Source organism: Vigna unguiculata, chromosome 6 (genome assembly GCF_004118075.2).
Source record: "Vigna unguiculata cultivar IT97K-499-35 chromosome 6, ASM411807v1, whole genome shotgun sequence".
NCBI lineage: Eukaryota > Viridiplantae > Streptophyta > Magnoliopsida > Fabales > Fabaceae > Vigna > Vigna unguiculata.
In genome coordinates, this window is record NC_040284.1 from 20,350,148 (window position 1) to 20,371,632 (window position 21,485).

Sequence of the window (21,485 nt, forward strand, 5' to 3'; positions counted from 1 at the left end):
TATTATATTAATATTAATATTAATCACAAGAACCTTGGTAAAAGAGGATTTATCACCAAAGTGGGGAAAGGGGAATAAAATTGATATAGAGCGAGATTCATGCAAAAGTGTGTTTTAATTTAGCTTTTCTTATATATTTTTTTTGGGTTATAGTGAATTTTCATGTAGTAAAAGTTTTGGAAAAAAATCAGAGTATGATAGCGGAGAACAGTGACAAGAAGGGACCCACATGAAGACTGAGAACCTGATGCAGCTGTAAGGCTTGATGGCGGTTTGCCTGCAATAGAATGACACTATTACCGTAGCAACCGGTTACCACCCTCTGATATTTTTCTCCTTCTCTCGCATTTTGCCTTTGCCCTATATATTCCTCTGCATTCCCCATTTAACCCTTTTGACATAAACTGAAGCCGCAACCCTCGCGCTTCGTCTCCGCCATAACACTCGTCGGAAAACCATCGCCGGCGTCTCGTAAAAAACAGAGCCCCTAACCCGCGGACCCGCGAACTTGCGTAGTTGCAGTGGGTAAGTTTATTCATTAATTCATTCACTCTGTTATTTTCTTGGACACCGTTATATTCTCAGATCCGTTTTCCGTGGAAGTTATAATCATTACGTGGTGAATCCCAATGAAATGCAGGAATTTCGTGTTGCTTTGTGGCGTTTACCGATGAATCTGTTTCGTTTTGTTTTGTAGGTTGGAGTGAGCTAAAAGGAACACTTCTCTTTTCATAAAAGGGGATAATCGTGATTTTCATTCACCGGTTTTGTTTAACGACGTCGTTATGGGACTCAAGGTTCTGCAATTGTCGCAACCCGTTCTTCCTCATTCTCCTTCTTCCTCGCAAACACTTGCCTCTGCCATCTCTTCCCCTTCCTCTAAGCCCCGTACCCTAGTTTGCAGCTTCGTGCACCGCTCCAACCTCTTCCCTGCGTCCACGCGCCTTCTTCCGAAGACGAAGTCGTTCGATAACCACGCGCTTTTCACGCGCAGGGGGAAGTTGCGGAGAGCGTGCAGCGCAAGCTTGGAGCCTTTCTCCGACGAAGAGTTCGCGAAGAAGATAGAGGAGCTTGCGCTCAAGTTCCAACTCTCTTGTGACGCCGCCAATGCCAACGATTCGGAATCCGAGGATTTTCAAGAGATTTCTCCGGCGCTGAAATTCGCAGAGGAGTTTGAACCGCCGGAGGAGATTATTCCAGCGAATATTGAACGAAAAGCGAACAGCGTGGAACTTCCGTTTTCGTTGAGGATAATTAAGAAGAAGCTGCAGTGGAAGGAAGGGTTTAGAGACGCTGGGGAATCTGCTTATTGCTCTGTCAAGAAAGCTTTCTCTTCTATGGTTTTTATAATCAGAGAACTCCATAGTTACACTCTTCAAATGAGGGAGGTTCTCTTCTACGAAGATCTGCAAGGAATCCTCCAACGCGTGCAGAACGAAATGCACGCCTCCTTCGTGTGGTTGTTTCAGCAAGTTTTCTCTCACACTCCGACTCTCATGGTGTATGTAATGATTTTACTTGCGAATTTTACTGTTTACTCAATGGGGCACAACACTGCAATCGCGGCCGTGGTCCCACCTCCGGTAACCACCGTCGTGGAGGTTCAGGACCAAAGGGGTCACACCCATTCCATTGATTCCTCTGCCCTGAAGACCTTCTCTGTTTCCAACGGGAAGAACACCGCCTCCGTCGGCGGCGGCAATGGAGGAGGCGGGAGGGTGCGTCCTGCTGCGAATGGCACGGACGGGGATGGCCGGTTCGACCGGTCGGACCGGTACGGCACGGTGTTCCCTGACGGTGCTTCGTCACAGGTTTGCAAAACAGGAGAAACAGAGTCGGTGTCGGGTCAAGAGGAGGAAGAGGCGAAGCTTTGGAACGCGATGGTGGAGGAGGCTTCTAGAATGGAGGTGAGTTCGAGAGGTGAGGGTTTGGATCGGGATGCCATGAAAGGGTTTGTTTCACCTGTGATGGCGAGGATCGAATCCGATGACTATGCAGAGTATCTCAGAACAGAGCTTGTGTACCAAACAGGGTTGTCTCAGGATCCTAACAACACTCTTCTTCTTTCCAACTATGCCCAGTTTCTCTACCTCGTTGCACACGATTATGACAGGTTCGAATCTATCAAACATGCTTCACTTTTATTATTTTTCTCTAAAATTAACTTTTTTTTTTACTATGTTCATCTGACTTTTACTGGTTCATAATATTGTTTTATGAGAATTTTCATTGCTAAGCCATCATCATAAACTATTTAGATCAATTCAAATGGAGTTGTTCCAGTTTTAATAGTAATTTCAAAGTCTAACTCTAAATATGTTGTTCAATTTTATGATATTCACTTTTTGGTGCTAGTAAACAGTCTTCAATTGTCTCTTACCAAAAATGTCTTCTGGATTCAAACAAAATCACTTTTAACTTGTAGCAATAGGTTCTGACCAGAGGATACAATTTTTAGTATATCTTATTAACACGTCACTGGAAATTATGGAATTATTTTAGTCAAAATTCTTCATTATTTGGTTAAAATAATACTAGTATTTTAACTGTTCTTATGGTTAGAATGAAACTTACAGAGACGCGTGCTTGTATTAAGATGTATTGGAATTATATCTACTATATTTTCAAAGATGTCCCTCTTATTGAGCTTTTTCTTTTTTTGTTTTGAGATGTAACTTGATGAAGAAAAAGATAAACAAATCTTTGTTTTGAGATGTAACCTTGATGAAGAAAAAGATAAAAAAAATCGCTTTTAGTCCAATTGAATATTGATAGTTGAGTATGTGGTGTGGTATATCTAGACCACTGATTTGTGGGCAAGATCTATCTCTTCCTCACATGATATTGCACGTGCAGGACTAGGAAGATCTAACACGTAACCTTATTGACTTTTACTTTTATGCTCATAGAAACATATGTAAAGAAAATCTATTTAACTAATTAGTTGAATCTTGTAAGTTGGTGTTGCAATTTAATCTACATGTGATAAGTTGTTGTGTTATTGACTAACAATTGGGTTGTGATTTGAATTCAGAGCGGAAGAGTACTTCAAGAAAGCAATAGAGGTGGAACCACCAGACGCGGAAGCATATAATAAATACGCCACCTTTCTGTGGAAAGTGAAGAATGATTTGTGGGCGGCAGAAGAAACTTATTTGGAGGCCATTTCAGCTGATCCTAATAACTCCTTCTATGCTGCTAACTATGCTCATTTTCTATGGAACACAGGTGGTGAAGACACCTGCTTCCCTCTTTCTTCCCCAGACAATTCTCAAGAAGTTTAATCAACAGAAACAAAACCAAAAATATAGAGAACAAAGAAAAAAAAAAAGAAGAAAATTTTGTAGCTTATATCTCTCTCTTTTTTATGTTACATTTTTTCATTGGAGTGGATGAGAAGAAGAGCCACGAAGGAGATGGAATATAATCATGTGATCATTGTATAACTTTGTAATTATTATAATAATAACTGTACATAAATCTTGTAATAGCCCCTTCTTTAGTATATTGAATATCTGCATCTTTACAGTGAGTTGTATAATTGCCATAAGTATGTAGATGAATAGTGGAATAGTGTGGTTGGCAATAATGCCAATGCAGTGAGTAGAAGATATTTTTGGAGTGTGAACTGGGAAATGGACCATAGACCTTTTAGGTCATGAGTCAACATGACAAATTTAGGAATGGAGGATTTAGTTTTGCAAATCTAATTACTATTAGCAGTCCTATTTTTAGTTTTTTTTTACACAGTAAAATCACATGGTAGTGAATGTAATTAATTTAATTGCCTTCTCCTCAATATAATGTTTTGATTTACAAAAAGATTTAAAATGTGCTGTGTATTGGCCAGAGAGACTTATTATTCACGTGGGAATTGGGATATGATCATTTAAATATGTTGTTCTGTCTACTTAATTAATTATTGAAATGATCTCATTTAGCTTATGTAAGCTGTTTTGTTGGATTCGCGACAATGATCAGTGGTTGCAGGCTTTCTTTACATAGAATCATTAACTATGTAGAGAAAGAAAGCATATGGGAATGAGCCTATGGCTGAAAAACGAAGAAAAGGATATTTTAAAGAGGTTCACAACATCATTTTTAATATACTTTTTTTCAGTTTATTTATGATTTCATTTTCATTCTTCCAATTTTATGGCATCACTGCTGGAATCCATTTCTTCTTTTCTACTTTTATATTATTAGAAAAAACAAGAAGGAAAAAAATTATGATTCCAAACTATAATTTATAAAAAACAATCATATATCTACAGTGCAGTGAAATTGTTATAGAAAAGAAATATCTATAATGGAGAAATGATAATTCTTTTGATGGAAATTCACCCAAATAAATGTTTAGACACTACTAATGAAGAATATATGATATAAGTATGTAATTTTCAATTATTTGTGTACAGACAGGGAGGGGTTAAGCTAAATAATATAATATAATTAATATATGCATAACTTCATAAAGGTAGCTCATCAATTATATTTTATACATTTATGTTCAAAAGTGTGCAGCTTACTAAATTCTATCTAAAATGAGATAGCAAGATTATAGCAAGATTATAGTTAGCTACAAGATGTTTTTTTATCCGTTAACTACAAGAGTAATTCCTAACTTAATATATGTTACCAAATATAACCTGGTTATATTAAATATTAATTTGGTTATGTAAAACTTTTTTTTTTATTCTTTGAAAATTATTTGTACTCAGTTAAATTAAAAGGGTCATTTTTTTCTTTTAAAAAAAACTTTCAAATTCCTATTCTACCTTTCCACTCAACTTCTCTCATCCACTCATAAACAACTCACCTCTCTTCTCCCCTTGAAACAGAAGCTGGATAAGTCAAAGCTGGATAAGTCGAAGATTTTGAACCTCTGTCTTTTCTTCTTTTCCAACTCTGTAGTGTTGATTTTGTCTTGGGGTCTTCCTTAGAGCCTTATTTTTATCTATTTGTGTCCTTGTTTTTCAGATCTTTAGGTTATTGCGGAGTCGTGGTATTCATTCCACCTAGGACATTCTTCCCCCCACGAGTAATGTCAGTTTTAAGGTAAAGGGAACTAGGTTTATCTAAAGCTTTTGAAGTATCTTGCATGTTTTTGGTTCTGAATCGTATTCAAATTGCTAGATTGATGTTTGTGTTTGTATGGAAATGAATTGTGTGTGGTTTGATTTGGGATTCTGGCTGTGCATGTGTGAGCAAGTGAGAGTCTGTTATTCTCTCCCAAACGAGGAACCTCTAACTCAAGCGAGAATAGCAGAAAACTCCCCTTTACTTTTGCGCGAGTCATTGCTAAAGCTAGAATTCTCATCCAAACGAGAGTAGTCTCGCCTAAGCGAGAAGATCTAGCTTAAGCGAGAACTCGCAAATGTGCATTGCACCTTCTGTTCGAGTTCTCACCTAGGCGAGAAGGTTCTAGCTTAAGTGAGGGGACCCTATCGCTTGAGTGAGGTCTTTTGGCCTAAGCGAGATCGGTGCCAATTGTTTTCGTTCTCTTGTTGAATTTGTGGTTGGCTGAATTTAAAAGCATGATGTATGTGATTATCCATGTATGATGGGATATTTTGAACTGTATTTGATGTGTTTTAACTTGGGATGATGATTATCATGAGATAAAATATGGAGTAGTGTGTTAAGAATTCAAGTAATGTTACAAAAACTGAATCTAACTTTTCTTTTGTATTGTTTTTATCTTTAAGGATATCTTCCCTTTTATCACTTTACAAAAACTGAATCTAACTTTTCTTTTTATATTCATAAAAAAATAAATTTACAAAAGACTCATAAAATGAAAAAAAAAAAACTAAATATCAAACTAATATTTTTCTATCAAGAGAAGATAGAGAGTTACTTTTTTTAATCTTAAAATAGAATCTGATGAATTAAGAGCGAGAGAATGAATTTATATCTAATTTTCTATTTCTCTATTTCTTTTTTAAAACAAAAAAATAAAGAAGAGATTCAAAAGTAATAAATGAATACAATACTTCAAATGGTAGAGAACAAAAATATCTCAATAAATTTTATTATTCCTTATTATGTTTAATTTTTTATTTTATTATTTATTAATATTAAATATCATATTTTATAAAAAAATAAAAATCAATTTTAAAATTTTTAAAATAATATTTTAAAAATACTTAAAAATTAAAAAATCTTAGGGGTCCATGGTCCTCCTACGGACCTTTTAAGGTGCGCTACTAAGACTCACATAGAGCAGACTAGTTCATGTGGTAAGAGCAGTAAGAGGTCTTAGTCTTAGTCTCTGGCAAGATAATGACCTTAGATGATCATGGACTAACCTTGTGTGTGGTAGGATGAAACCCATTGACAATGACTCTATAGAGGCCACCATAAGTGTAAGTTTCCAGTGAATCCAATTTCATTACATGTATCCGGATAATCGAATTAGAAGGTCTTTTATTATTTGCTATCACATGTTGTTTGTGCTCATAATATGTTTATTTACCTGTTAAATTAGTTTCACTAACTTACTCTTCTTTCTTCTTTCTTTATGTGTTTGGTTCCTTGTCGCGTTTTCCTTTTTGCAATGATCACCAATGTTGGTGTGAGCAAATGTGAAAACCCCTTGATGATCATAAAGATGGTGGAGATGTTGTTGTTTAGACTAGGCTTATTAGTTATTGCTCTTTCGAGCATATTTTGAAAAACTTATCTTATGTACTTCCTTACTTTGATGAACAATCTTTTGCAAAACTGTTTTTTTTTAAAACATGTTTACGACTGTTTTTTGTTTAATACATGTTTATGTTTGAATATTTTGCTCGATTGTTCTATTTTATTATAATATGTGATATTTTATTTATTATAAATTTTTTATTAAATGAAATGTCACATCACATATTAGGTTATACATATGTGAATTTTATAAATATTAGAAACATTAATTGTTTTTGTTACCATCTTCAAGGTTTAAAATAGTACTCTATAAATAGTTAAATTGTATATTCAGTGAATGTAGTACTTAATTTTTTTTCAATTGATAATTTATTCTATTATAGAAAAAAATATCAGAAACTTTAATTACTTGTTTGCTATAAAAAAATACTTTTTTTTAAGTATTTCTCAATCACAATTTCTTAACTTTTAAATAAGTGATTGCTAATATCTCAAGAATTTTATTGTAACATTTGACAAACCTTGCCGATATTAACTATTGAAGAATATCATTTGTTGATATAGGAAGATTCTTTAATAGGTCAATATTTGAGAATTAAACTGAATTTGTTGAATTTTATAATTATATATATATATATATATATATATATAAATAAAATAAGTATAAAAAATTAAAAAGAAAAATAGTGAGTGGGATCAATTCATCATGTGACTAGATAGACCAAAATTCGAAGGTACCTAAAAATGATACATCAATCTAGTTCTCTCCCTCTTTTCAATGATCATTAAAACAGACACAAATAACTCAATGTTTCTGTCACTAAAAATTATGAATTGACTTATTATATTTTAATAAAATACAGTGTAAGTAATAATGAGAAATTTTACTCTAATTCAGGAAGCAGTTCATTGTTTTACCAAACCAGAATTATTTTATTTGGATCTTCTTCTTTGAACATATTTTGTGAATGTAGTTATGTGCACTGTGTGACTTTTTTCTTTCAACCATAAGGAAAGAGAAAATGGATGAAACAAAAGAAGCCTAGTGCTAGGCAGCACCATGAATAGAAAGTAGATGAATGATTAATACATTAAATTGTTGGGATGGGTTATGTACTATTAAGATGCAATGTTTAAGCGAAGCCAAGCACAAAATGACGCAATTTTCACGTGAAAGAAGGTTGTGATGTTTCATCCACCATCACTCTTTCTCAACATTGCATCTAATTAAATTCACCACTTCAACTTCTTTATTCTTTTCTTTTACAAAAACTAAATATTTTTTTCCTTTTAAAAGTAAGGATTAAATATGTTTTTGTCCCTTAACTTTTAGTGAATTTTAGAATTAGTTAATTTTAAAATTTTGGACCAATTTAGTCCTTCATCTTTCGAAATACATGAATTTAGTTATTTTAATCAAATTTTGTTAGGTTAGTTTGATGTTTTGTTCGCATCTCAGGATTGTATTTGAGTTGTTTATACTGTTTGATATATTTTTGCTTTAATGTTAAGTCAAATATTATTATTATGAAACGCGCTTGAAATGTCAAATAAACTTAACAAAATTTGATTAAAATAATTAAATCCACGTATTTTAAAAGATTAAGAATTAAATTGGTTCAAAGTTTCAAAATGAACTAATTTCAAAATTGATCAAAAGTTAAAGGACAAAAACATTTTTAATCCTAAAAGTAAATCAATTTAGTGTTACCCATGAATGCCAAAACTATTATTCTTGAAAATTGAAACTATGATTTAAATTTTGAATATTTGTAAACAAGTTTAATTTAAAACTTTGCTTTTTCTACTTTCCGGTGATGATAAATAATATTTTTAACTTTTCATCGTGGCATTTTAATTTTCATATATTAATTAGCTTTAATATTTTGTTATTATTTAATTTTATACCTTTACAAATTTATTTAATACAAAATTAGCTTTAATTTAGGAGAAAAACAATTTAACCTGACTTCCATCCTTTTATAAATTAAAATATAAAGATAAGATGTTTTCTTAAAAAGACATAGCAATATAAAATATTATATTTTTACTAATAAACGATGAGAAATGTCACTAATTTGGTGGGACATGGTGATATTTTAAGCTTGCTAATTTTTAAACAAAAATAAAATAAAAATATTTTTTTTTTGTGTCATACTATTAGAAAGATATGTATATTTATATAATTATGTATATTTTTACCTTTATATATATATATATATATAAAATAATAATAATAAAATTATAAAAATAAAAGTGAGGGATTATAACATTTAATATGTCTATTTAGAGTGTATCAGTTAGTTTCCCACCATTTGTAGTGTGTTTACGAGAGATCGGGAAAGAATGGGCGAGATTAATTCATTTTGTTACTCTTACGTTTTCAACAAACTTGTTTCCAAATCAAGTATACATGCTTTAAAAGTAAGATTTTACTTCATTTATTAATCTCTTACAAGGTTATTTATTTTATAGAAATCATAAAGAAAATCCATTGCTTATAAGAGAAGATAGGAGATGAAAATAAGAATGATAATTTTACAATATTGATTGTATCTTGTCATTCATCTTCATTAGTTGTAAACTCTTCCATAAATCCAAATATTGCACCTCAAATATGCAATGACTATACAAAGGTCCAAAACATGCAACAACATATATGTAGGTATAGTTATATATGTAGATAGAATTTTCAAAATAATTACATTAGATTTACAAGTAGAAAATAGAGTGACACGAACAACATATATATTTAAAGGTACAAAACATACATATAAACACAATTTCAGTTATAAATGCAAGCATATCTAGAACTATAAACATTTTACAGCAACAAATGTAAACACAAATACACCCACAAATTATTTTTTTAAGACATATGGAGAGAATAAAAAAAGGGAAGATGGCGATATTGTTTGTTATTTTAATTATGTATGACATTTTGAAAGATTATTTTTACACTATTACACTATAATGTCACTCATTTAATGTTTGTCTACTAAATACCCAACATTAAAAATAATATGTGGTATTTTTGTATTAAAATGTCAAAGTGTCAGTTAGCTGTCTTGTTCTCTCATCGATGCCAAATACAAAATAGATGTCAGTCTATTGCAATTTGATGTCGAATGACATCAACCCTCGAATATTAGACATTGAAGAACGTCAGTACTTCCATATCCGATGTCCTAGAACGTCGAGGCCCCATAAATATGAGGATGTTTGCTCCCTAATTACCCGACGTCAAACCACTTTAATCACTAAAAAAAACAACGTGAACCCATTTCATTTCAATTGTTCCTTCGCACTACCTTTGTGAAAGGCAAACAATGGTTGCAACGAGGTTTTCCACCACCACGAAAGGTGATTTTTACTTCATTTTACTTCATTTAACTCAAATGGAAGTTGATTGGCTACCTTGGTTCACATTTTTTAGCGTTTTCACTGACTATTTTGTCCATGGATTTCGCATGACAGCAACATTGCATTGTGGAGCTCCTCCGGTGATGTCTAGTAATGGCGGCGACGTCCAACAACGGTGGCGACACGGTCTGCAGTGGCCAGTAGGTGGCATGGTGTTATGTTTTCCCATCTCGATTGTTGGCAATGAGACTCCTCTACACTCTCGCGACGACATTGCAATCTTTTGGCCACCCTCCTAGGTTAATTTGTTGGTTTTGATGTATATTGCAAAGTCTTAATTGGTTAAGATGCGATTTTGGTCATTTTTCCTATTCTTAAGTAAATGTTTTTAAAAATTTGAGCAACTTTTTATGAAGAAGGTTTTCTTGTTGAAGTTTTTTAAATTGTAATTTTACTTTTTATTAGATATTTGATTAATTTTAGTGTTATTAGATATTTGATTGGTTTACTAGCTAGATTTTAGCGTTGTTTGTTTAATTTAATTTTAGATTTATTAAAATTTTAGTTAAACACTAAGTGAACCTTAGCTCTCACATTTGAGATATAGTACAAATAATTAAACTTTTATCGTTTGTATTAAAATCTTGAATTGTCCGATCAGACATTTTGAAAAAATTATTTTTTATAATTGATTATAACGTGTACATTGAAGTTTATGCATAAATTTGATAAAATTTTGATTTAAACAATTTTGTGTTGTTTTTTGGATGCATGTCTGATTCTGATCACGAGTGATCATTTTCATTTTATATTCTTCAGAGACCAATGTAAAATGTTATCGAAACTTTTTCAAATTTATAATGTTTGACTTCTTTGTATATGTGTTAACAAATCATGAAAAATAATTTTTTTTGAATGGGTAGGATCTCACCTTGTGAGAGTTAAAAGTTTGAGAATGATACGGGTTTTTTTTTATGAACATAACATGGATCAAAGTTGGATGAATGAACATCGCATCAGTTAAAAGTATGAAAATAAAGTTTGAGTTTTTGCTATATGCTCAAGAACACAATCTTTGCTAATGGGATATATTTTTGTCTTTGTGTTAATTGTAGGATTTGGACACAATATGTGATCATCTATTTATCTTCGACTTAATGAATAATTATACAATTTAAACTTGACATAGAAAAATAAATAATACACTTTTCAAAATTTATCGGGTTTTTCTGTATAAGTATAATTAATATTCTATCAAACTAATCAATAAATTGATTAAGCAATTTAAATTAATATAATATATAACTAGAGTTTCCCTCAAACTTTTGATTTATCCATTCATTTTTTATTTTGTAATGGGACATGTCTTTCATTTTAATACGGAAATACATTTTACTCAAAATCTCATCTTAAATGTCATATAACAAATGGCAATATCATATTTTCTTATGGTAAACTACATTATCATATCAATAATTACCAACAATGCAAGTAACATTTCTCTAATATCATTCTTTGTTAATATGATTATATAGTTGACCCATCGTTGCTTTTTACATAAAAATATGAATACATAAGTATTCTTCAAAGGTGAAAAAAATATAACCACACACAATACAAACTAAAACTATTTTAATTAGTGTTCATTTTTTTTCTTCTGAAATGTGTTTCTGAAGTTTCAGACACAATCCAAACACGAAAACCAATCGAATCCTTCACCTTATATATTACTGTTTGTGACTAAGGCCAAAACTTTATTTAAAATTTTAATTTTTTGTGTTATCTTACTGTAATAAGTTTTTATTATATATATATATAATTAAATATGTTTTTGTCCTTTAACTTTCCATAAATTTTAGAATTAGTTCATTTTGAAATTTTGGACCAATTTAATCCTTTATCTTTCGAAATACGTGAATTTAGTCATTTAATATAATTTTGTTAGGTTTATTTGATGTTTTGTACGTATTTCATTATTGTATTTGAGTTGTTTATACTATTTGATACATTTTTATTTTAATATTAAATTAAATATTATTATGAAACGTGTTTGAAATGTCAAATAAATTTAACAGAATTTGATTAAAATGATTAAATTCATGTATTTCAAAAAATAAAGAACTAAATTGATCCAAAATTTCGAAATGGACTAATTTCAAAATTTACTGAAAATTAAGAGACAACCACCATACTTAATATATATATATATATATATATATATATATATATATATATATATATATATAATTTTATGTCAATGTGGCTTACAATTTTGATAAGAAAGGAAGTGACAGAAAGTTAAGTGAAACGACACCGCACCCACTACTTGCCCTTTGTGGAGCCATAAAAAAATCTCTTTTCCTTTTGGTGCAATTTGCTTTGTGCCACAAAGTTTATAGAATTCTTCATCTTATGATGGGCATCAATAGTAGTTGTATATTATTTTTTAAAAGAAAATTCGTTTTATTATTTATGTTGATATTTGTTAGATATTAGTTTTAAAAATGTGTAAATTGTTTTATAGTTACAAATATATATGAATACTTGCAAATTTTTTTATATTTTAAATAAACTTAATTTTCAAAATATAAGTGTGAGAAATTTAATCCTAAAGTATAATCCAAGACATCATAAAATATTGATATAAACAACATTCATAATTTTAAAAGACAGTTTTATGTAAGTTATTAGATTGCAAAAATATAAATTTAAATAGAATCAATATTTGTAAAAGCAACTTTATTTTCATAAATTTAAATAAAAATATAATTTATGAAATTAAATTATAAATAATTTTTTGAATATTGATGTTTGTTTACTGATATTTTATTTTATTCGATTAATTGTATGTAAAAAATATAAAAAGTAAATAATAATAAATAACATATATCTATCATTTGATGTCTATTAAGCATTTTATCCACAGATATCTATTTTCGCTTCCACGGATTTCTTTTATCATCATTATCCTTTTATATAAACTAGATTTAAGAACAAACTAAAACTAGATTTAGAAGATAATTATCTTATTGTAAACGAAATCGCTTTTGTTCATACAAACTTTTTGTCCTTTTCTTCATCCTTTTGGATGAGAGTAATTAGGATATAATTATAGGATAAAGAATAGACCAACTTCTTAAATGATTCAACATATACAATAACTAATAGTCATTGTAATTAATAGTGTATAATTTATCATATTCTTTTTCTTTGTCCTTTAGTGTTCCATCAAAAGTACTAATCTTTATATCTACTTTTTTGAAGAAAAGAATATTTGTATCAAACTCCACGTTATAATAAAGGTAACGATTTTAATCTTCATTCTCATTCTCATACATGATGATTACCGATTTAGCTATATAAGTATTGTGTACGGTTAGTAAATTAATATAAATTGTTACAATGGAATTGAAAAATTATTCTTAATTCTTTCAACGAGTAATTTATAAATAAAAATAATTAATTATTTAAATTTTCATTTTATAAAAAATATTATTTCTCTAAATATGTTCTCCTATATTTTGTTACTCTTATGAGAGATTTGTTTATATTCCTTAATATATGATTCCGTCTTAGTGAAAGTGGTGTAGAGAATAACACGATTAATTTATAAATCAATTTGTATTTAGAGTAAAAATTTTTAATATCGTTCAAACAAGGTGATAATGTTCGACATTTTCTTACTCACTTAAACATGTTTAACTTAGTTTAAAGTGTTTGCATGTTCAATAATCATAATTCATCTATGTTATATAAATTTTGAATGTTTTATTTCAAAAATTATTGAAGTGTTAAGAATAAGAACGATGTTGTATAAATTATGTCAATTCTATTAAAAATAATACGAATGAATTGAAGTGATTATAAAATAATGTGCTATAATTTTGAGTAAGTTGGTGTATTGAGTTTGTACAACATTTGAATTGTAAATATGAATTTAATTAATTTGGACCTAAGTGATGTGAGCTCAATAATTTAATGTAATATTAATATTGTCCTTATATTGTATTTCTTTGGATGATATAACGTATGTGTCGAGCAAGTCTAATTTGAATCCATATTAAGTATCAAGTACGTATTCATGTTGTTACTATATATTGCTTTTTAAGTGATGATTTAATATAGATTAGTATATAATTAAAAAAAATTATTTTAGATTCAATATTTGATCTATAGTGAGTAAAAATGGTAACAAATACGGTTATTAATATATAATGTAATGGCTCAAACACATGAAAATGTTATTAGTTACTCATATATAATGGTACGTATATTGAATTTTGTTTACAGCAGCTTGTTTGTTAGCTATCTAAAGGTATGTTATAAATATAAATGGATGCATAAATAATTGTATGGGTAGGTTTAGGAGTGATCTATAAGAAATTCAGATATTAAAGTTTATTATAAATTAAATGATATATATATATATATATATATATATATATATATTTTTGTTTTAGTATTTTTATTTTAAAAAATATATATTTTAAATGCATTTTTATTTTAAAATACTAGTAGATTTATAAAACTTTTATTGATTGTCGATATTATTATGAATTTTGACATCTAAGTTAGATTGATATATATTATGATATTTTAAAACCATCAATCATGTATCGTTATCTAAAATCTCATTAAAAGAAAAAAAATATCGAAGAAATACACCAAACTCAAGATAAAAAGTTACATTTCACAAAATATTGGCAACCTATACCAGTTATGAAAAAAATCCTAAATAAATACATAGAGATATAAAATACTAAACTACTTTATATTATAATCTTTATAAATAAAAGTCAATTTTGTTAACTTGTTATCAAAGTAATTTTTTTTTATGAAAAATACGAGAAACTTTGAACTACATATATTTAAAAAATACAAACATTAATATTATATCTATCTAAGACTACAAGAAATTATTTACTGATCTATAAAATCATGATAATAAACTAAAATAGAATCACTTTCCAACTAAAATTTCTGAAAGTTCACTATCCAAGCTCCGAAACATAAACTCGATATAAATAAAAATCTTCTTAAAAACTGAAAAGACTATCCACATATTACTAAATATAAATTGAGACCGATTCAATTGAGACCGATTCAATGCCATATTTTGTTTTTAAAAAAAGAAAAAAACTACTACTCTTTAATATTTTCTTAGTCCTTCAAATTTTTTTAATATTTATTCTAATAATTTTTATTTAAAGAATTCACAACTTTCCCTATAAATACAAAAGTTTTATTTAAATAATTCACATAATTCTTATAAATATAAATGGAAAAAAAGATTACAATAAAATTTAAATATAAAAGAATAGATAGACATGGCGAATTTGATTGAAGCTATAGTTGGACTCTGAGTCTTGCTAAAGTCTTAGCAAGTGACAATATTTTGTATATCTGGAAAGCCTGTATTTCAATAAACCATTTAAAACTATATACTGTTTTCTGAAAAGAGAAAAAAAGGAATATCAGAAAGTAATAACAAAAATATTTAATTATAATTTCCGTTTCTATATTTTGAAAATTGTAATTTTGATAAATGATTTTTTTTACATAATATTGATTATTAATTCTTTAATTATTCATAACTTTCTTCAATTTTATAGTCTTAAAAACATTTTCAATATCTAAATATGTTTGGGCTGATAATCTGAAAACTATATATATATATATATATATATATATATATATATATATATATATATATATATATATATATATATATATAATAACTTATTGAAATTAAAAAAAGAAAATTCAAGAACTATGTTTTTGGTAGTTCCAATCAATTATATTCTGAACAAGTTTTTAACCGTCTAAACTAAGGGTTAATATTTATTTCTTCCAATTAAAATTTTTTATTTTTTGTTCTATGTCTTCTTCAAAATACAATATTAGTTTATGAGACTAAACAAAAAAAAAATTATGTGATGAATAGTGGTACATTTAATATTTTTTTAGTTGATTCAATTGAATGGAAAATTTAAAAAAATGATTAAAGACCTGTTTATGTTTTAGTCTTTTAAATTAGAGATATAACTTCTTCTAATCCTCCAATTAAAAATTCATATTATTTTTATTCTGTAGGAATAATGTTTACTTAATGACGTCAACTACGATTAATGGCGAGTGGAGATCCCTCCAGCTTGTTCTGAATAAATTCTCATTTTTTTGGAATGATGGAGAGCAGATTTGGTAAGAGATAAACAAAAAATATTGAATAATTTTAATTGATGTTAAGCAAATTTTTAATTTAATATAACAAAAATAATTTAGTAATAAGGTAAGATTTATATTTATCTATATATTATAATTTGACTGTATTATTACTCAATGCCAAATTTTTAAACAGATAAAAGATTAGAGGTAGTTGAAAATTTTGATCATCCTTTTTTTCTTATAAACTAGCAAATATTTTTCTTCTAAGTAAACTGAGAGTTAACAAAAATTTAATACAACTTTCGAAATATTTTCATTTTAACCATATAGACAAAAAATAAGGTTTAAAAAAAATAGAAGGACTTAAAAATAAATTTTTTTAATTAAATGATAAAAGGAAAGTAGTAGTCTCAATTTAAATTTTAAAGGATTAAAAGTATATTCAATCCGACTATTATTTATCTTTAACTAATTCGCCATAATTATCTTTTTAATTTAATTTAAATGAAATTGTTCTAAAAATAAAAAAGAACAAGTAAGTAATTTCAATTTAATTTGTTAAAAGCTTTTTAAGATAAATCATATTTTACAAAGTGTATAGAATATTTGATCTCGATTATAGATGAAACAAAAATGAAATGGGTAGATAAAATTATTTCATTTACCTTTAGTGAGGTAATTTTTTTTAACAATTTTTTACTTATTGCTCATGTTACGGTTTTAAAATAATTTAGACGAAACACACATTAATTATTCAATTATTTGTTTTTATTTTTTATAAAATGTTTTAAAAGTTTTAATAATTTTATCAAATACTTTTAAATTTAACTTTTTTAACTTTCATCTACCTTTTTCAGATAATTTTATTAAAAATACCCTAAAAGTTATACACATAACCAAACTTATTTTATACAACTACTTGATCATATACATTTCACTTCCATAAGGAGGATATCCTAGTATTTTTCAATGTTTTATTTCCTCTTGAATCTCAATACTTTTCTTCAATGACAATTGAATGAACATAAATATATTAGGCTGGATAATTTGAAGAAAAAAAAAACTTATTCTCTTAACCTTGACAAAAAGAAAGTATGTACCCTACCTTTACTTTCTATTACTTTTAATTTCTAAATTATTATGTCAAACACATAAATTGAAAAAGAACTCTAAAGAGAATAAATTTTTGAAAATAAAATTCAGTTTAAGGCAATATACTTATGTTTATATACGTGTTCACTAAATTTACATATAACTTATTACCTCAATCTACTCTAAGGATGTCACCATTTGCAATGTGCATACCCATTACAAATTTACTGTATGTTGGATGGAGCACTTATAAAGTGTCATTGTTGGATCGAACGCTTATATAATTGTTAGTTAGGACACAACTCTTTCTATTTAAGAGTGTATGAGCCCAAACATCATGATTTGATTGTGACTCGGTTTATCCGAGACCTCCACCACGGGATAATTACCGTCACCCGTAATATTGTAATGTGCACAAACCCTATTCCTAGTTATTTTGAACAAGATAATTCTGGAAAAAAAATGGTAAACAAAAATTTTAAGCCTTTAATGATTTTAAATATATAATATGTAAGAACAATAATGACTTAAATTGAAAATTAACTCAAATTATGCCATTATCGCAATTAATTAGCCCATTATGAATATTAAGTAACATTTTAATATCAATTACACCTACTATTAAAATATTCAACAACTTTTCATAAGCCAAATTTGTAGAAAATTCAAAAATGAATCTAGAATTAAAACACATTATAAAAGTGAAATAATAGGTAGATTCTTCCTTAGTCCAATAGAAGTTGAGGAGTTACACCATCTCTCACTCCTAGTTTTTGAATAAATAGTGCATAAACCTTGGTTACTAATCCATGTGTATAATATAATAATCATCGTTTATCCACCATTTTTTTTTCCTCTCAAAAACTCTTAAGACCTTACCATAAACAAAGTTCTTTCCCTTTCTGATCTCTTTCTAATCTCTTTCTGATCTCTTTCTCCATAAATCATATATCTTTCATGAAAGACATAGGAGGAGGTGGTGCCATTATTAATGGAAGTGAAAATTTAAGGGTCTCTAACCCTTCAAAGTCTTCCGTTGGTCCTCCTTTGACAGCCATAGAAAGGTTTTTGTGGGGACAACAGAGCCATTCCTCTCGGCAACAGCCACAGAATGGTGCAAACAATGTCCATGCAAGTGTTTTCGATGGTTTTGGTGGCTCAAACTACAACGTTTTGTGGCATAATGGTGGTAGAGAAGTGAACTTTGTTGAACAGCTTTTAGCAAATGAAGTGGTGGCTCTGAATTGGACTCAACAAGTTCCTCCACTGTGCTTGAAAGAAGATTTGCATGTGTCAGGGAAGAACAGAAAAGGGGTGGGACGAAAACCTAAGGAAGGGTCTTCTGTACCTTGGATCAAAGGCCAGTGGACCGAAGAAGAAGACAGGTTGAGAAATCATGACAATCTTTTTCATTTATGTATCTGCACTGAACTTTTTTTTTTTCTGATTTTTTGTTTGTTTTTGCTGTGATCAAAGGAAACTGGTGAAGTTGGTGAAGCAACATGGTACAGGAAAATGGTCTCAGATTGCAGAAAAGTTGGATGGAAGGGCTGGGAAACAGTGTAGAGAGAGATGGCATAATCATCTGCGTCCTGATATTAAGGTTTGTTAATTACTCGCTTAATCCTCCTCAATGCTGCTAATTTTTGTGCTATTTCTTTTTATAATGTTGGAAACAGTGAGGGGAAAAAATCATGCCCTAGGGTTATGTTATTTGAATGATGAACTTGAGTGTTTATTTCTCTGGTTTTTAGAAGAAAAGGAACGTCAAAATTAGTCTGTCTAGGGTTTTTCAAGTTGATAAAAGAAAAACAAGGATTTTTCAACTCATGATGTGTTAATGATGATGTATCTAGGCATAGATTCAGATTTTTCAAGGTTTATTTCGAATTTTCAGATGGATCACACTTCATATGTTTCCTTTTCTGTATGCATATAAACATGGATACAGATTAAAACTGGTTGGATTGTTAACTCCATAATTAGGCATTCATATATTCCTGTTTCATCTCAATGTTTGTGTCAAAAAATTTCCTGAGATTATAGCATTGTTGCTTCTAACATTTCGATTATTTTATTCTTAGTAATAGTAAAAACTCCTATGATTAAGTCACAAGACCGACTTATTTCTTTTTTAACTTAATTTTATTCTTAATAATATTGAAAACTTCTATGATTAAGCCACAAGACTGCCTAATACTTCTAACATTTCGATAATTTTATTCCTAATAATGTTCAAAACTTCTCTGATTAAGCTATATGTTTAGTCTGGCTGATCGTGTGATTTAATCACATTCACTCTCTCTAAATTCTACAGTTGTATTAGCATCTAGTTTTCTCTCTCTAAATTTTAATTATAAAATTGTGTGTATTGTTATTTAATTTTGATACGAAAATGTTTATGTTATATTAGCACTATTTTATAGAAACAATAACTTATTTGATTTTTTCATGGATAATTCTTTCGAGAAAAAGTCACTTTTTAAACTGAAAACGGGTTCATGATATTGTAGATGTCAAAATAAAAAATAAGTTAAAAAAACTTAATTTTATATATTAGCTTTTTTAAATAGTTTATCAAAATAAGTTCATAAAACTGTCAAAACCCGGAAGGATTAAAAAACAATTGTGTTTTTACGATTGTATCCAAATATAAGTAATTCCTGCTCTTATAAAAAGGACTTATTTTTTTGCAGTTCCAACTTTTTAAAATAATGAAATTCTAAATCTAAATTATGATTACAATAAAAAAAAAAAACCATTTCGAATAGCTTTTTAAGTTTTCATGGAGCAAATATAAATTAACTACCTTGTTCAAAGTTCTGTACAAAATATTCATTAGACTAATTTCTATTAAAATTATGACCTCTTTTTTTATCTAATAAACTACCCTTGTTTCATTCATAGAATTCTTAAATTTTCCTTCGGTATTCAACATTACAGAAAGATGCTTGGAGTGAAGAAGAAGAAAAGATCTTAGTAAAATATCACGCCAAACTTGGAAACCGCTGGGCGGAGATTGCAAAGCAAATGAAAGGAAGAACTGAAAATGCAATAAAAAACCATTGGAATGCCACAAAGAGGAGACAAAACTCAAGAAGAAAGAACAAAAGAACAGGAATCGTAAATGGAAAGCCATTGTCCTCTATTCTGCAAGACTACATCAAAAGTCTGTCTCTCAGCAACACTTCAACTACCTCTGTGGAACAAACATTTGCTTCCCAACACTTATCCGACATTGCCACCAACAACAATTTTTCACTAATGTCTGATTCCTATGATGATGAGACATTTTTCATGCAACAACTTTTCGATGAAAACAATGCCATCGTTGAATCCGTTAAGCAGACAAAAACTATCAACAACTCTTCTCCAGGCTTTGATAGTTATCATCATCATCATCATCATCAAACCATCAACAATATTCAGCTTCTCACTGAACTCGCTCAATCAGGGTCTGTTGTTCATTCCAACCTAAACACAAACTCACACGTGTCCTTTGATGAGAGTGTTTTCCCCCCTAAAAGAACAACTACTGCTGTCAACTACCTTGGTTTTGATGTCTGTCTCTCTCATTTGCATAATGGAACTGCTGGTTCATCATTTTTCTGCAATAATGGGATTCAGAACCAGAACACGGAGTTGCAGTTGGGGAAGCAAGATTGGTTATGGGAAAGAGAGATTGGGATATAGTAGGGTTTGTTTTTTCTACTTGTCAGTTTTTGCACCAGTAAGATGATCTTAACTTATGGTTTAGTTTATGGTTTTTATATTTTGGAAGGTTTTGGAATAATAAACTATGTTGTTTGTACATCATAGTGTGGATTAGGATGAATATATATTAGTGGCATGAGATCTGCATTTGGCTGTTTTATACACTGCGTTTTAAAAAGTTTTCTTTTTGTTACCAACATCGTTTATTTATCCTTTTCTTTGAGTATGTGAAGATTGAAATCATTAGATAATCTTGGATTCAATGTTTTATTTAACTCTTTTTATCTTGGATTCAAGGTGTACGAAGAATGAATGAGTGATAACATGGAATCTTTAGGTCTAAGATTACAATTTTTACTCACATAAAAACTCATGTAATAGATCATTATATTAATTATGATTCATACAATAACTACATCAAGCAGATAAATAAAAAAAAGTTATTAGTTAATTTACAACATGCCTTTTCTCATAAATTAAATTTAAGACAATATCTATATATA

General features: G+C 29.0%; 2 protein-coding genes across 2 annotated transcripts; both read left to right on the plus strand.

Annotated features, from left to right (window-relative positions):
• The first annotated feature begins 377 nt into the window (after positions 1-377).
• LOC114187970 lies at positions 378-3,490 on the plus strand. The gene is made up of 3 exons (XM_028076425.1): positions 378-525; positions 698-2,113; positions 3,035-3,490. Exons 2-3 carry the CDS (start codon positions 786-788, stop codon positions 3,282-3,284), a joined length of 1,578 nt encoding a protein of 525 aa, XP_027932226.1. The 5' UTR covers positions 378-525; positions 698-785; the 3' UTR covers positions 3,285-3,490.
• A 14,735-nt stretch (positions 3,491-18,225) lies between these two features.
• On the plus strand, positions 18,226-20,961 carry LOC114188501 (transcription factor MYB119-like). The gene is made up of 3 exons (XM_028077073.1): positions 18,226-18,653; positions 18,745-18,871; positions 20,212-20,961. The coding sequence occupies exons 1-3, from the start codon at positions 18,226-18,228 to the stop codon at positions 20,959-20,961; spliced, it is 1,305 nt and encodes a 434-aa protein (XP_027932874.1).
• The last annotated feature ends 524 nt before the right edge of the window (positions 20,962-21,485 follow it).